The sequence below is a fragment of the Lolium perenne genome, chromosome 2 (assembly GCF_019359855.2).
Source record: "Lolium perenne isolate Kyuss_39 chromosome 2, Kyuss_2.0, whole genome shotgun sequence".
NCBI lineage: Eukaryota > Viridiplantae > Streptophyta > Magnoliopsida > Poales > Poaceae > Lolium > Lolium perenne.
The window spans coordinates 325,181,884-325,197,435 of NC_067245.2; the positions used below are offsets into that span (position 1 = coordinate 325,181,884).

Genomic DNA, 15,552 nt, shown 5'->3' on the forward strand with positions numbered 1-15,552 from the left:
TCCTTGACCTCTTGGAGGAAGGGCGTCCCCTCTCCCCCCCCCCCCCCCCGGAAAACCTCCTTCGCTCCCTCACTATGGATGCTCTTCATCTCTCGATCAGAGAAAGGTCCCTGTATTGGCGGACTAGAGCCAAAGTTCGGTATGCCCTGGAAGGCGACGAGAACACCAAATTTTTCCATGCCTCGGTGACTTGTAGGCTTCGACGTAACTCCATTCCGTCCCTCGTGGTTGATGGGGTGGGTACCTCTGACCACCATGGTAAAGCTTCCATCTTGCACTCCTATTACTCAAACCTTCTTGGGTCTGTGACTCCTTCTTCTTGGTGTTTCGACCTTTCCTCCCTCTACCCTAACGCTCTCCCGCTGAACGAGAGTCTTAGTGCACCCTTCATCCCTGAGGAGATTAAAAATGCTTTCACTACTATGAACAAGCTCTCCAGTCCCAGCCTGGATGGCTTCGGTCCCTCTTTTTTGTCTACGTTCTGGGCAACGGTCTCTCAGGACGTCCTTGGCGTGTTCTCATCCTTCTATGATGGCACCATCGATCTAAGCCGGATCAATCGTGCCTTCCTGGTGCTCCTCCCAAAAATTGATGCTGCGGTTCACCCGTCTCAATTTTGTCCCATTTCCCTCCAGAACTATGTTGACGAGGGTACTCCTCGGCAATGCCCTCCGATTGGGGCTTAGGGTTGATGGAATCCTGTAGGCTGACACGAGACATCGGTTAGCAGACAAGCGGGGAGAGCAATTTACCCAGGTTCAGGGCCCTCGATGAGGTAAAACCCCTACGTCTGCTGTCCGATCTTGATTATGAAAATATCGGGCTACAATGGGGTGCCGAAGGGTTCGGCTGTGGTCTCGTCGAGAGGCTAAGTCTTTGCGGCGACCTAGCTTCGGACGTATGGTGGCTAAAGTTGCTAAGATTGATTCCGTTCCTCGACAGCCCTCTCCTGGCCTTTATATAGGAGGCCAGGTCTCAAGAGATACGTCCGGGTACGACTAGGTTTACAAAAGACCTAGCCCTAAACTTTCCTTGTTCGGCTCTTCTCTGTCTTGTTCTTCAGGGAATCTCCTCCAGCACCGTCCTAGTGGCCCGCCTTGCCATTGGTTGTCTTTATGGGCCTCCAGTTGGGCCGTGCGGTATAGGGCAATGTCAGTTACCCGAAGGGTAATGCCCACGTCAGTAGTCCCCGAGTGTCTAGCCGAAGATGTTTCGGGTAGAGACTAAAGCATGCCTCCATCGAACGTTCTTCTCCCCTGATTGTTCTTGTCCACCTTGTAAGCTGGATCATCTTCTTCTATCGGGTGCGCGTCCGGCGCTCCGATGGGAGTAGCCCCGAGTCTAGGTGCGGATGCTTGCGATCCGTACATAGACTCAAGTTGTGCCACTCGAACGCCTTCTTCTGCCGAAGTTTTCTACAGATCTTCATGGGTCACCCGATACATTTGTATTACGGCTTGTAAGGTTTGAACGTGCAAAGGATATTGAGTAACGCGCCCAGCTTTTGCTGGTTAACTGCCGATGGCAAAACAACGTTATCCTACACAGAATCAAGTCCCCGGGCATGATCCTGGAGTGCAAAAAAGTTCTATCGGGTGCGCGTCCAGCGCTCCCGACGGGAGTAGCCCGAGTGCAGGCACGGGCGCTTGTGTCCGGGTGCGGACTCGAGCCAAGCATTCCGTCCTTTTCTTCAAATATCTCTTCACGGGAATATCTTCGAGTTCACATTTTATCGGGTGCGCGTCCAGCGCTACCGATGGGAGTAGCAACAGAGTCTAGGCGCGGATGCTTGCGATCCGTGCGTAGACTCAAGTTGACCACTCGATTCCTTTCGTTTCTCTTCGGATGCCCTCAGCGGGCTTCATGACATCACTGATGACGCAATCACTGATGTGGTCTGATTGACAAGACTTGACCTGATGGACCCACCCTAGCTCTGCGCGGGCAGTTTTTAGGAAATGACCAGTGCATGCATACCGACCGAGGCGCCTCCTCGATTTTCGCACATCGTGGGAATAATGGGCCGCCGGTTCCTTTCTCCTCTAGGAGCGGCACGTGTACGCCCAGATCTTGCCCACTTCCCACGATGTCTATGGAGTTATGGCCACGATTTCCCATCAATCCCGTGGCATAAATAGAGAGTCCTCCTGTTGCTTTCACTTTTTACGTTTCTACACTTTGCTCATCTTCTTCCCCAACCTTTCCTTTCACCTCTGTTCCTTCTCTAAAGAACTCTGGGAGCCATGGGCAAGAAGAAGAGCGCCAACACCTCAGGCATGACCAAGGTTAGCCGCGATTGGGGCGCCTCCAGCATTTCCAACCGTGAGGTGAACAAGCTGCGCACCCTCGGCCTCATCTCCTCGTCTGACGATGATATTCGTCTCCCGGGTTCAGCTTCTCGCCCAAAGCCTCCGAAGGGCTTTACTGTTATGTTCGTTGCCTTTCTATTTCGCGGGCTTTCTCTTCCTACCCACGAATTTCTTCGTTCTCTTCTTTTCTTCTATGGGATCCAGCTCTGGCAGCTGACCCCAAATTCCATTCTCCATCTTTCCATCTTTATCACCGTCTGTGAAGCTTTCCTCGGCATTGATCCTCACTGGGGTCTTTGGAGGAAAATCTTTTATGTCAAGCGTCACAATGACAGCAATGGCCCCCCCATCGTCGGTGGCGTTGGCTTTGTTGTCAGAAAGGAAGTTGATTACTTCAACTACCCGATGAAGGAGTCCGTCCAGGGCTGGCGCAACAAATGGTTTTATCTGCGAGATACTCCGGTGTCTGGGCGACGCTCCAATCTTCCTCCGTTCGAAGATGTCTTGGTGGCTCAGCCGAAGAAGTCTGGCGGAATGCCTGTCTCTGAGGAAAGCACCATAGCCGACAAGCTGTTTGACCAGGTCGTGGATCTGAAGAACACAGGAGGTTTAACGATGTGCGGTACTGAGGTAGTCTCAGTGTTCCTACAACGTCGGGTGCAACCGCTGATGTCCCGGCCCCATCAGCTGTGGCTATACACTGGCAGGGATGACAGGTCGAGAGTTAGCTCTGCCGACCTATCGAATGATGAGCTTCGCGACGAGGTGCGTCGTCTGACGTGCCTCAGCATGAAGGACAACATTGTTTTGACCTCGGCTCGTCCCCCATATGATCTCAAACACCTTCCGGCTGAGGTAATTCTTACTGTTATTTGTTTTTTATTATTATCATCGTGCCGCTTTTCAACTTTTCACTGATTTTTCTCCTGTTGACAGGCCTCCACCGTGGCTCAATGCTACCCTCCTTCACCCGAAAGCGGCGTGGAACTAGAGGATGATGATGATGATGACTCCGAGGCGACTGAGGATGTCTAGCATTTCCTTGACGGCCGACGTCCAAGAGGACGAAGCCCGAGGATGATGCTCTTACCGAAGCGAGGCGGGGTAAGAGGATAAATGAGGATCTTATCACAACGGCTGAATCGAGTCCTAGCGGGCAAGATAATGATGTCGATGAAACCGCATCGCCTCCCCCTGCCGCGAAAGGCTCAACACGCTTCTTTGCTGCCGAAGATGACCTGGAGGCTGTGAGTATCTATTTTTCTCTTTGTAACTATCCTTCTTTATCTTGCATGCTGATCATCCTTGCTTTCCAAGTAGTTCTGACGACGATGACAATGTTCCTCTTGCAAAGAGGGTTAAGTTATTCTCTGGGAAGTCCGAATCAGCCAAGGAGCCAAACCCTTCGCCTGCCAAACCAGCGCCTCCCCCGAGGACGGTCGTGGAAAAAATTCCGGTGTCGAGGGTTATTCCTTCTGGCGACGTTCCCAGCTCATCGGCTGCCGTGAGCACGTAAGTGATTTACTCGAGTTGGCTTCCCTCCTTTTTGTTGAATTTCCGTATTCGACTGAGGTTTCTTGGCTTTTTTCCTTGCAGCCGATTTATGCCACGGTTGAAGCTGTGGTTGATTTTGCCGAGCAATTCACCCGTCTGGAGTCTGAGAATGCCCATCTTCGGAAGACCATCAAGACTTCGGCTGACCAGGTGCTGGAAGCCAAGAAGCTTGCAGCCGATGCTAGGAATGAAAACATCTTGCTGAAGGATGAACTGAAGAAGCTGAAGCAAAAAATGAAAGATGAGCAAGATGCCAGGCACGAGGCCGCAATCGCAGCCGATGAAAAAGAAGGCGTCCTCCGTGAATCCATTGCGAATTTATTGGGTAAGTTCCTTGACGCATATCTTTTTTCCAGTATTTCTATCTGGGTCGCTTATCTATCTTCTTCCAGGTGCTGCCGATATAACCATTAATCGGGCTCGCAAACTTCGGGAGGATTCCATGTCTGACGCCTTGTCACTTGCTGCTGAGTCCAATGTCCAAGTTCTCGGGCTTTTGCAAAGAACGAAGGGAGCGTTATCGAGGTTATTCTCGATGATTTTCCCAAAGATAAAGCAGGACAAGACTCTTGGCGAAATGGCGAATGCTTTCCTCGTCGACCCTTCTGAGCCTGTAGAGGTACTAAAGCGTCGTTCCCGCTTGTTTGGAGCGGTACTTACTTTCCAGCTGTTAATGGGTCATGGGCTGGGCTCTGAACTAGAAAAGTTGTCTAAGGCATTGCCTGTAGATGACAATAATTGCCTAATCAACCTTGAGCCCTTCAAACAATCAGCAGTAATATGTGCTAATCAACTCCTCAAGCTGGTTGACGAGGCGAAGACCAAAGCTGCGTCTGAAGCTGCCCCTGGTTCATCATCGGCTCTTCCTTGAATGCTTGCTCTGTCAGTTGTAATTAAGGCCTGATACAGTTTAATCCTGTTTTATTCTAGCTCTGTTGCCAGCACCAACTCTCTTTTGAATGTAATATATACGCTCCAGTGCTCCCGATGGGAGTTTTTATTAATGCTATTACAGGCGAGAATTGTCTGCGATTCCTTCATCTTCTTCTTGTGCCGACCCTTCTTTAAATCCTTCGGCTAGCGATGACTCCGATCTGATTCGTCGTTTGCGTGATCAAATATCCCGATTGAACAAAGATATTACCAACCTTCACGCGATGGCAGCGTTGGTGAAAAGAAAGAGCGAAATCGTGACTGCAATTGAACAGCACGCTTTTGATCGTCTCCGTGTTGCTACTGAAAGCTTGAGCTGTAAGTGCCTGTCCATCCGTCGATTTTTATCGAAGCTTGAACATCCTTTAGCTGACCTTTGCCTCTTGACAGTCGTAGCTTCCGATGAGTCAGAGGAGAACAAGAGGATCCACGAAAAGATCGAAGCGATGACCGATGTCGTTCACCCGAAGCATGAGTTGTGGTCCCATCGACCGAAGGCTGTTGTCGTGGCAAAGTTTGAACATCGAGCAGAGAAGGTGCACTACTATTTCGACAAGTTCCATGCTCATCTCTCGATGGTCTGGAGAACATTGTTTCCTCTGGACCAAGCACCCGAAACTTTATCTGCCCTGTTTACTCGATTCAAGACCCCTGAAAGGATTCGACTGTTGGTGCGAAAAGAACTCCTGGCCGGTGCTGAACTTGCCTTTGCTTCAGTGTTAGCGTGTCATCCGACCTTAGATTTGGAGGCCATAGCGAACACCAGAAGGAGTTTAGACCAGTACTACGATGTTGCCAGAAATCCTGCGTATACTATCATCTCGCGAATGGAGACAGTATTGAGAGGGATACGAAGGCCCGAGAGGACCAGGGAAACCTGCCATGAATTTATGCGTTCATGTAATGACCTTGTACCTGCAAGGGATAATTTAATGTGTGTTTTACACGGTATGTACTTCTGATGAATTTGCTAATTCAGTTGAAACTTTTTTGTCGGGGGCGGCCGAGTGATCAAGTCAGCCTGCTCACCCGACGACTCCGTTGTAAGTGCAAGTTTATTGCGGAGTCGATATGTAAGTTCTGTAAGAGCGACACCCGTCGAATGATCGAGGGAATTAGACGCTTGGCCTCGTCACGCGGTGCACCGGTTTGAGCCTTGTTTGTGATAGTACTCCCATCAGCTGCAGCACTCGCGTATTTTCTCGAGGCTTGGATGGGTTGTTTTGTGTCGTTAACCTTAGCTCCCGAAGAGAGTATTTAATTAACGACACCGCGCAGGCGTGGTTGTTGTGTGTCGTTAACCTTAGCTCCCGATGGGAGTATTTAATTAACGGCACCGTGTGAGCGTGCTTCTGGCCTGCGCTCCCGATGGGAGTAAGAGCCAACGGCAAGGGCCCCGAACAATTTGTTCGGATGATGAGGCCTGAAACAATAAAGGTAGAAAACCTGATCAGAATTTTATTCATAACATAAGAGAAGCTTAGGAGCGGCCGAATAACAGGAGGGGGATGATTATATCCTATGCGTAGAACCGTCGCAAATGTGCAACGTTCCATGGATTTTCAACATCTTTTCCCGAAGCTGGATTCTTAAGTCGATAGGCTCCTCCTGGTATCACTTTAGTGATGATGAACGGCCCTTCCCATGGAGATTCGAGCTTCGAAGGTCTCTCTTGCTTCAGTCGCAGTACCATATCTCCGATATTGAAGCTTCGGTTGCGTATTCGTCGGCTGTGATAATTTCTTAACGCCTGCTGATACACCGTTGTTCTTGCCAAAGCAATATCCCGAGCTTCGTCAAGGAGGTCCACGGCATCTGCGGTGCGATGTTGGAGGTAGCTTCCGTGTACGCGGTCACCCGAGGGAGCTTCGAACCGAACATCGGTGGCAAGACTGCTTCGGCTCCGTGTACCGGGAAGAACGGGGTGTACTTGGTTGACCTATTGGGTGTGGTGCGTAAGCTCCAAAGCACGAGATGGTAATTCTTCGACCCAGGCTCCGGCCCGCGCTTTGTAAGGCGTTTCTTGAGGCCGTCTCCTATTAGACCGTTGATCCTTTCAACCTGGCCGTTGGTGCGGGGTGTGCCACCGATGCGAATTTTAGCTTAATCCCACTTGTCATCGCAAAACTTACGGAACTTTTTGGAATCAAAATTAGTTCCGTTGTCCGTGACGATGCTGTGAGGCATGCCAAATCGACAAGTTATTCCCGTGAAGAACTGGACGGCGGTTTCGGCTTTCTGATTTCGAACAGGTACAGCCTCAATCCATTTGGTGAACTTGTCGACTGCAACCAGTAGGTACGTGTGACCTCCAGGCGACGATCTCGGCAGTGGTCCAACTTGGTCGAGTCCCCACGTGCGAAGGGCCATGCCAGAGGTATCGTCATCAGATCTGTTGCGGGCGCGTGTGGTTTCGGTGCAAAACGCTGACAGGGATCGCATTTCATAACCAGATTTCGAGCGTCCGATGCCGCCGTTGGCCAGTAAAATCCTGCTCTGAAGGCTTTTGCCACAAGGGCCCTGCTACCGGCGTGGTGTCCGCAAGTTCCTTCGTGTATCTCGCGTAGCAGTGCCTTTCCATCGTCAATGGCAATACATCTCTGAAAGATACCAGAGATACTACGCTTATAGAGTTCTCCGTTTATCACAGTGAAAGCCTTTGATCGTCTCACAATTCGTCTTGCTTCCACCGGATCCTCTGGTAGCTGCTGCTCTGTCAGGTACGCCAAGAATGGTTTGGTCCACAGGGGTTCGAGGAGGAGGACCTGTTCCGCAAGTCGAGGCGGAGTTTTTTCGGCAGTTTGCTGCGGGTTTGCCTACTGAATCGTCAACCGATGATTTCGGAGATGCCGACACTTTCTCCTTTATCGATCGTTGAGTGATAACTTCATAAAACACTCCGTCCGGAATGGTGGAGCACATGGATCCAATGTTCGCCAGAGCATCGGCTTCCTCGTTGCTGGCTCTGCCGATGTGCCTAAGTTCACACCCTTCGAACTTGGCTTCCATATTCTGGTATAATTGTCGGTAGGCGATCATGTTATCACTGACCGCGTCACATAAATTCATCGACTGCTGTACCACCAGGTTCGAGTCTCCATAAATTTCCAGGCGAGTTGCTCCACATGCCTTTGCCATCTTCATTCCGTGCAACAGCGCTTCGTATTCCGCTTCATTATTTGTTGGCAGATGGAAATTCATGCGTAAGATGTACTTCATCTTGTCTCCTTGTGGCGATATCAGTATCACCCCTGCCCCTGCGCCTGTACTCCGCTTGGACCCGTCAAAGTACATTGTCCATGATCCGGACATGTCGGGTGCGGCCGGTGTTTGTATTTGGATCCAATCTGCCACAAAGTCTGGGAGGATTTGGGATTTGATCGCCGTCCGGTTGACGTAGGTTATGTCGTGTGGCGCTATCTCGATGGCCCATTGGGACACTCGACCCGTGGCTTCTGGGTTGGTGAGTATATTCTTCAACGGTGCCTCGCTTACGACAATGATCGGGTGCTCCGCGAAATAATGGCGTAGCTTGCGAGCTGTTCTCCATACCGCATATGCCAACTTCTGATGATGAGGGTATCTTTGCTTCGCTGGCGTGAGTACTTCACTGAGGTAGTAGACGGGTCTTTGCACGCCGTGAACTCTCCCTGCCTCTTCTCGCTCGACAACCAAGACGCTGCTGAAGACTTGCACCGTTGCTGCTATGTACATGAGCAGTGTTTCCCTTTCGCGTGGAGTTACAAGGACCGGAGATGTCGATAAAATCTTCTTCAGATTGTCGAAGGACTCTTGCGCCTCATCCGTCCACTCGAATTTTACGACTTCTTCATCGAGGCTATAGAAGGGCGAGCTTTCTCTCCTAGTTTGGCAATGAATCTCTTGAGTCTTGCCGATCGTCCCGCCAATTGCTGCACTTGGTGCAAATTCTTTGGCGGCTCCATGTCGAGAATAGCTTTGATCTTCAAGGGATTGGCCTCTATTCCCCTGGCCGAAATGAAGTACCCGAGCACTTGCCCTCCTGGCACCCCGAAGAAACATTTCTTCGGGTTCAGCTTGATTTTATACCTGTCGAGGTTGTCGAAGGTTTCCCGCAAATCGTCGATGAGTGTGGCGGCGTGCTTCGTCTTTACCACGATATCATCGATGTAGACCTCGATATTCCTTCCGATCTGTTCTCCGAGACAGGCTTGCATGCACCGCTGATAAGTTGCTCCTGCGTTTTTCAACCAGAAAGTCATGACGTTGTAGCGAAAACGCCGTGCGGGGTGATGAACGCGGTTAACTCTTGGTCTTCCTTCTTGAGCTTGATCTGGTTGTACCGGAATATGCATCGAGGAAAGAGAGACGGTCACACCTGTTTGTGGAATCGACTATCTGGTCGATACGAGGCAGCGGGAAGTGATCCTTAGGACAGTGCTTGTTAAGACTCGTGTAATCGATACACATGCGAAGAGCGGTTGTGTCTTTCTTCGGCACCATGACGGGATTGGCCACCCACTCAGCTTCCTTGAGCTCCCGAATAAATCCTGCCTTGCGGAGCCGACTAACCTCTTCGCCGATTGCTTTTCTCTTTGGCTCAGAAAACCGGCGCATCGACTGTTGCACTGGTTTGGCTTTTGGGTCAACATTGAGGGCGTGCTCAGCGAGTTCCCTGAGAATACCTGGCATGTCGGATGGTTCCCATGCAAATATTTCCCAGCGCTCACGGAGGAACTCGATGAGCGCGCTTTCCTATGCGACAGTGAGGTCTGCCGAAGTGTTGACTGTCTTCTTCGGGTCAGAGGGGTGCACCTGCTGCTTCTTTGCTTCCTTGGCGACGTCAAATTCGTCGGATCTTATGCTTCGATTGTCGGCTGGTGGCTTTGAGTGGTGCTGTGATAGCGTCGATCGCGTTAAGTTCTTCCTTGGTCCCAAACTTCGAGGCAATCTTCCGGAAATCCCTATCGCAGCTATACGAACGGGAGAAACTTCCATGGATGGTTATTGCCGTCCCATTATTGCCTGGCATCTTCAGTTTTAGGTACGCGTAATGAGGTACTGCCATGAATTTGGCGAACGCGGGTCTGCCGAGGATGGCGTGATACTGAGATTCCCAGTCAACTACTTCAAACTCGATTTTCTCCTTCCTGAAGTTGCTAGGCGTGCCAAAAACTACGTCCAGCGATATTTTGCCGAGGGAATAGGCGGGTCGAGTCGGTATGATGCCATGGAATCTGTATCGATTCCCTTAGCATGTCCATTGTTAGGCCCATAGCTCTCATCGTGCTGGCGAATAGCAGATTTAGGCCGCTTCCTCCATCCATGAATACCTTGCTCATATTGTATCCTCCGATCTGCGCCTCAAGGACTAGGGCTGCATGACCAGGCCTTGGAACGGCCTTCGGGTGATCCGCCTTCTTTGAAGGATATGTTTTGATCGACCGGTCGATAAATTCGGGTGTGTCGACCATGGCAACTTACTGCGTACTTGACTTCTCGTGAGAACTTCTTGACCTCTCTCTTTGAAAAGCTGGTTTTACGGATCATGTTGACCTGTCCACGAGATTAGGAAATACTTGATTGTTACATACTCGTATCCTCCTGCTGGTATGTATGGCTCTGGTACGTATGGTTCTGGTACGTATGGTTCTGGCGGATGATAGTGGGATCCGGCTCTTCTTTCCATCGTATGGACTCTCGCCGCGGCTTCAGCCCTAAGGTCGTCGCAGAACTGCCGAATTTCTAGGAACTGCCGACAGTTTCTGAGTAGATGGCTCGATTTTTCAAGGCTGTCCTTTGGATCGATATAAGAGTGCAGGTAACATGGTGCTTCAAGTTGCTCCGTGGCCGATAAGTAAGGTGTGTGAAGGCGATTCTTGTTCGATTGAGCGGTTGTGGCGCCCTCGTCCGTACTGTCGGGGGCGAGTCGCGATTTGCTCTTCTTCTTCGTGACGTGAGTTCCTTCGTCTTTTCCTTTGCTCCTCTGTGGCGCCGAAGCTGCCTCGGCTGTCCCCTCCCGCACTCCTGGATAGGACTGCCGAGGTTACTGCTGGCGTGATATCTTCTGGAACCGAAGTCCTTGGGCTTGACGCGTTTGAACTAGGGAGGCGAAGAAACCCTCTGGAATCGATGATGAAGTGAACACCACCGAAAGTAGTATCCATGTTGTCGCGCGATGCTGCAGAGATCAGATGCGACGCCTCGGGGTGCGGTACGAACTCGAAGGACCCGCAGCGGACTGAATCTTTCGGATCTGACGGCGTTGACGACTCGAGCACGAACGCCGCAGACGTGACTGGTACTGCCGATGACCTGCCTTGTGCCAACAGGCTTCCCACAGACGGCGCCAATTGACGAGGGTACTCCTCGGCAATGCCCTCCGATTGGGGCTTAGGGTTGATGGAATCCTGTAGGCTGACACGAGACATCGGTTAGCAGACAAGCGGGGAGAGCAATTTACCCAGGTTCAGGGCCCTCGATGAGGTAAAACCCCTACGTCCTGCCTGTCTGATCTTGATTATGAAAATATCGGGCTACAATGGGGTGCCGAAGGGTTCGGCTGTGGTCTCGTCGAGAGGCTAAGTGTTGTGGCGACCTAGCTTCAGACGTATGGTGGCTAAAGTTGCTAAGATTGATTCCGTTCCTCGGCAGCCCCTCTCCTGGCCTTTATATAGGAGGCCAGGTCTCAAGAGATCTGTCCGGGTACGACTAGGTTTACAAAAGACCTAGCCCTAAACTTTCCTTGTTCGGCTCTTCTCTGTCTTGTTCTTCAGGGAATCTCCTCCAGCACCGTCCTAGTGGCCCGCCTTGCCATTGGTTGTCTTTATGGGCCTCCAGTTGGGCCGTGCGGTATAGGGCAATGTCAGTTACCTGAAGGGTAATGCCCACGTCATATGTCATGAAAGCCATCACCAAGGTGCTTATGACTTGGCTGCAGACCACCATCCACGCGCTTGTTGATGCCGACCAAACGGGCTTCCTCTCGGGACACCACATCTCCGAGAACATCGTCTATGCAGCTGACCTCCTCCGCTGCTGCCATTCCAGAAAGGCCCCCACCCTCGTCTTCAAAATTGACTTTCGTAAGGCCTTCGACTCGGTAAACTGGTCCAGCCTCCTAGCAATCCTTAAGACCCGGGGATTCGACGAGCGTTGGTGTCTCTGGATGGAGCGTATTCTTGATACGGGGCACACTGCAATCCTCTTAAACGGCGTCCCGAGATGCTGGATTCGGTGTCGAAATGGCCTTCGTCAGGGCGACCCCCTATCCCCACACCTCTTCATCATCGTGGCTGATGTGCTGCAACGCCTGATTCGCAATGCTTGGGCCTCTGGAACCATTGCCCACCCCCTTTCCCCTGACACCCCGTGCCCAGTCCTCCAATGCGCCGACGACACCCTTATCCTCTGCAAAGCCTCTACAGAGGTTGCTGCCTGCCTTAAGCGAGGTTACGGGACGACTTCGCCTTAGCCACGGGGCTTATTATCAACTTCCACAAGTCCTGCTTTATTCCCATGGACGTTGGGTCGGGCGACGCCGCGTCCATGGCGACTTTCCTTGGGTGCCCCATCTCCTCCTTCCCTCAGCCCTACCTAGGGCTGCCGCTCTCGCCCACCAAACTTCCTGCCTCTGCTTTTGCCCCCTTGTCCTCTCCTTTGATTGTAGGCTTTCTGGCTGGCGTGCACATCTTCTGTCCTCTGGGGTAGGCTTGTGTTGTGTAATGTTGTTCTGAAAAATCTCGCTACCTATTACATGTGCTCGTATTTGCTTCCGCGTGGTGTTCTTGAGAGTATTGATAAGAGGCGCCGTGCTTTCTTCTGGACCGGGAAGGATTCCTGTTCTGGTGCTCGTTGTCTTATCGCTTGGGATAAAGTTTTGTTGTCTAAGCAGGAGGGCGGTTTCAGCATCAAGGATCTCCACCGGCAGAACAGGTGCTTGCTCCTCAACTTTGTCCATAAATTACACCAATCTAACCCCCTGCCCTGGAAAACTTGGTTCTACTCTCACACAGGTCGTGACTTGGGGGATTTCTCCGCCCCCCCTCGTTCCTGGAGAAGATCGTCGCTGAGTGTCTTCCCCTCTACCGTGCCATCACCAGGGCGACAGTGGTGGACGGCCGCTCCACGTCCTTCTGGATGGATAAGTGGCTCCCCGGGGAGCCGCTTGCGACGCGCTTCCCCGCCCTTTTCTCCCACGGCACCCGCCGCCACGCCTCGGTGGCCACGGTGGTCTCGCAGGGGCTGGGCCTGCAGACTCGCCTTACTGCCGCGGCGGAGTCCGAGCTCCTTGTGATTCGCCGCTTCATCGACGGCACCTCGCTTCGAGGAGGACCTGATCGCCGCGCCATCGACTCTCCCTCGACCCCCAGGTTCTCCTCGCGCGAGGCCTACCGCGCCCTCTCGCCGGTTCACCCCGTCGACACTACCGCACGCTTGACCTGGCCCCTCCGGATCCCTACCAAGGTCAAGATCTTCGCGTACCTCGTCGACATCGACCGCCTGAGCACTCGGGTGAACCTCTTCTACAAGAGTTGCGCCCCCTCCGACATATGTGCCGCCTGCACCTCCCCTGAGACTGGGAGGCACCTGTTCTTCGACTGTCCCGTTTCTACGGCGATCTGGGGCCAGCTGGATGTCCCAATCCCAGCGGGCAGTTTCTCCATCTGGGACCTTCCGGCACCTCCACCGTCACCCTCCGGCGCTTGGCATTTTGGGGTGGCGGCGATCCTCTGGTCCATTTGGAAGTCCCGCAACGACCTCGTCTTCAACAGGGTGACCCACTCCACCACCTCGACTCTCCGGAAGGTGTGCGACGACCTGACCCTTTGGAGATGGCGGCTTCGCCCCGCTGATCGCACGTCACTCGATGGCCTACGGGCCTTCCTTCTTGCTCGAGCGGTTGCTTGACACTCTCTCCCCCCTGTATATCTCACCCTTGTACATGGACCGGCTGCTTGGCCATTTTCGGGAATGAATAACAAGCGGTGGGGTTCCCCCCCCCCCGTCCACCTCGAAAAAAAATTATATCTTATATTAGAGCAGGTTAATGGACGACTTGGAGGGACGCAGCGTGCCTCTGCCCGCTCTATGTGACCATCGGTGCGATTTGCCGACTAGAAGCCATCGGACGGTGAGAGGTTAATTGAACCGGTCTGTCGTTATCGTTATATTCAACACGGTTTTGATCCACCATGGTTTTTGATTCAACATCTTTGTCAAGGTGTACATCTTTCTACATTTTAGTTATGTATTTGGAGTTGTATGGCTTGATCATAGAACAACTTACACCTTTATGTTGCTGCTAATAATTTGTTAATAACTTGCGTAGTAATTTAGCATTAATACAACTGATACCTAATAAAACTTGTCAACAGTGTGAGTGTCCTTGTTAGTACTTCTTCCTTTGTGAAGGGGGATGCATCGGCTGGGTTTTGTTTGCAGAGTATAGAAGCTGTTACCTTATGCGCTCTCTCATCTTCTACGATTAGACGGATGTTGTAGCGTGTCTCTTTTGGTTAGTACAAGCTTTGCTGCCGCTAAACTCCACCATATAGCCGGGCAATTTATGTTGTCCACCGACGAGCACAGCCGGTCTTGTCTCGCAAGTACGTGCCATGGTACTTACCCTCGCCTTTCTTTTCTCTTTTGTCTCTCCTCTCCCTTTTGTTGGCAACCCGTGGCCCGGCTTTCGCAGGTTTGAGATGACGACGTTAGTGAAAGGACGAGATATCGCCTAGAGGATGGGTGAATAGGCGTTTTAAAAACTATTACGGATTTGGCTTGTAAGAATGCGGAATTAAACTAACGTTTATTTTACAAGCACAAAACCTAAATATGCTAGGCTCAACTAAGTGCAACAACAACTCAAGCTAAGAAAGATAGGCACAAGATATATGTAACACAAGTGATAGCAATATATAAGTACATCAAGCACGATGGCTATCACAAGGAAAGTAAACTCGGGTATAGAGATAATCGAGGCACGCGGAGACGAAGATGTATTCCCGTGTTCCCCCACACAAGGTGAGGTACGTCACGTTGGAGAGTGCGGGCTACCACGAAGGTCTCCCGAACGCCACAAAGGCTCACCTTCTTCTCCAAGCCAATACCACGAAGGTCAAAGGCCTTTCCCTTATGGCTAGCTTTTCCTCCACTCCGGAGATGGCAAGCTCCACAACCACTTCACTAGCTCCACGAAGGAGAATCCTGGGCCTCTTCATAATCTTCCACGAAGAGGTCACCGGAGCACCAACCGCCAAGCCAACTAGGAGGTCACCCCTCCAAGAGTAACAAGCTCACGGTCTCTCACTCGAACAAATCGTAATAGAGAGCTCAACACTTATGCAAGGATGCAAAAGCAAGAACACCAAAGGTGTTCAAATCCCTCATACTCAAATCCCACCAAAGCAACAAGTGCTAGGGAGGAATTAGAGAGGAAGAACAATGGAGGAAATCAACAAATGACTCCAAGATCTAGATCCCAAGAATTCCCCTCACAAAGAGGAGGAAAAGATTGGTGGGGTTGTAGATCTAGATCTCCTCTTTCAAATCCCTCAAGAATATGCAAGAATCATAGGAGGGATGGAGAGGAAGCAAGCTTTTGAGGTTCAACAATGGAGTAGGAGAGAGAGAGCAAATAGAATGGTTGGCCTTTTCTCCTCAAGGAGGAAGAAGGACAATTTATAGTCGAAGGGAGAAAACTAGCTGTTTGGGGAATTCATGCGACTCGTACCGGCGGTAAAACCGGCACCGCCGGTTCACACATCGGAATGTT

General features: G+C 51.5%; 1 protein-coding gene across 1 annotated transcript; it reads left to right on the forward strand.

Moving 5' to 3' along the window:
- Positions 1-11,658: 11,658 nt before the first annotated feature.
- LOC139835910 (uncharacterized) lies at positions 11,659-13,685 on the forward strand. Its single transcript, XM_071825810.1, has 3 exons — positions 11,659-11,877; positions 12,670-12,710; positions 12,878-13,685. The coding sequence occupies exons 1-3, from the start codon at positions 11,659-11,661 to the stop codon at positions 13,683-13,685; spliced, it is 1,068 nt and encodes a 355-aa protein (XP_071681911.1).
- Positions 13,686-15,552: the final 1,867 nt, after the last annotated feature.

Excerpts from the sequence above, each read along its gene's own strand:
- LOC139835910 (XM_071825810.1), top strand. The coding sequence starts at position 11,659 with ATGCCCACGTCATATGTCATGAAAGCCATCACCAAGGTGCTTATGACT. Across the intron at positions 11,878-12,669 it reads TTCGTAAGGCCTTCGACTCG|GAGGGCGGTTTCAGCATCAA; the intron begins GTAAACTGGTCC and ends TTGTCTAAGCAG. Across the intron at positions 12,711-12,877 it reads GATCTCCACCGGCAGAACAG|GGCGACAGTGGTGGACGGCC; the intron begins GTGCTTGCTCCT and ends TGCCATCACCAG.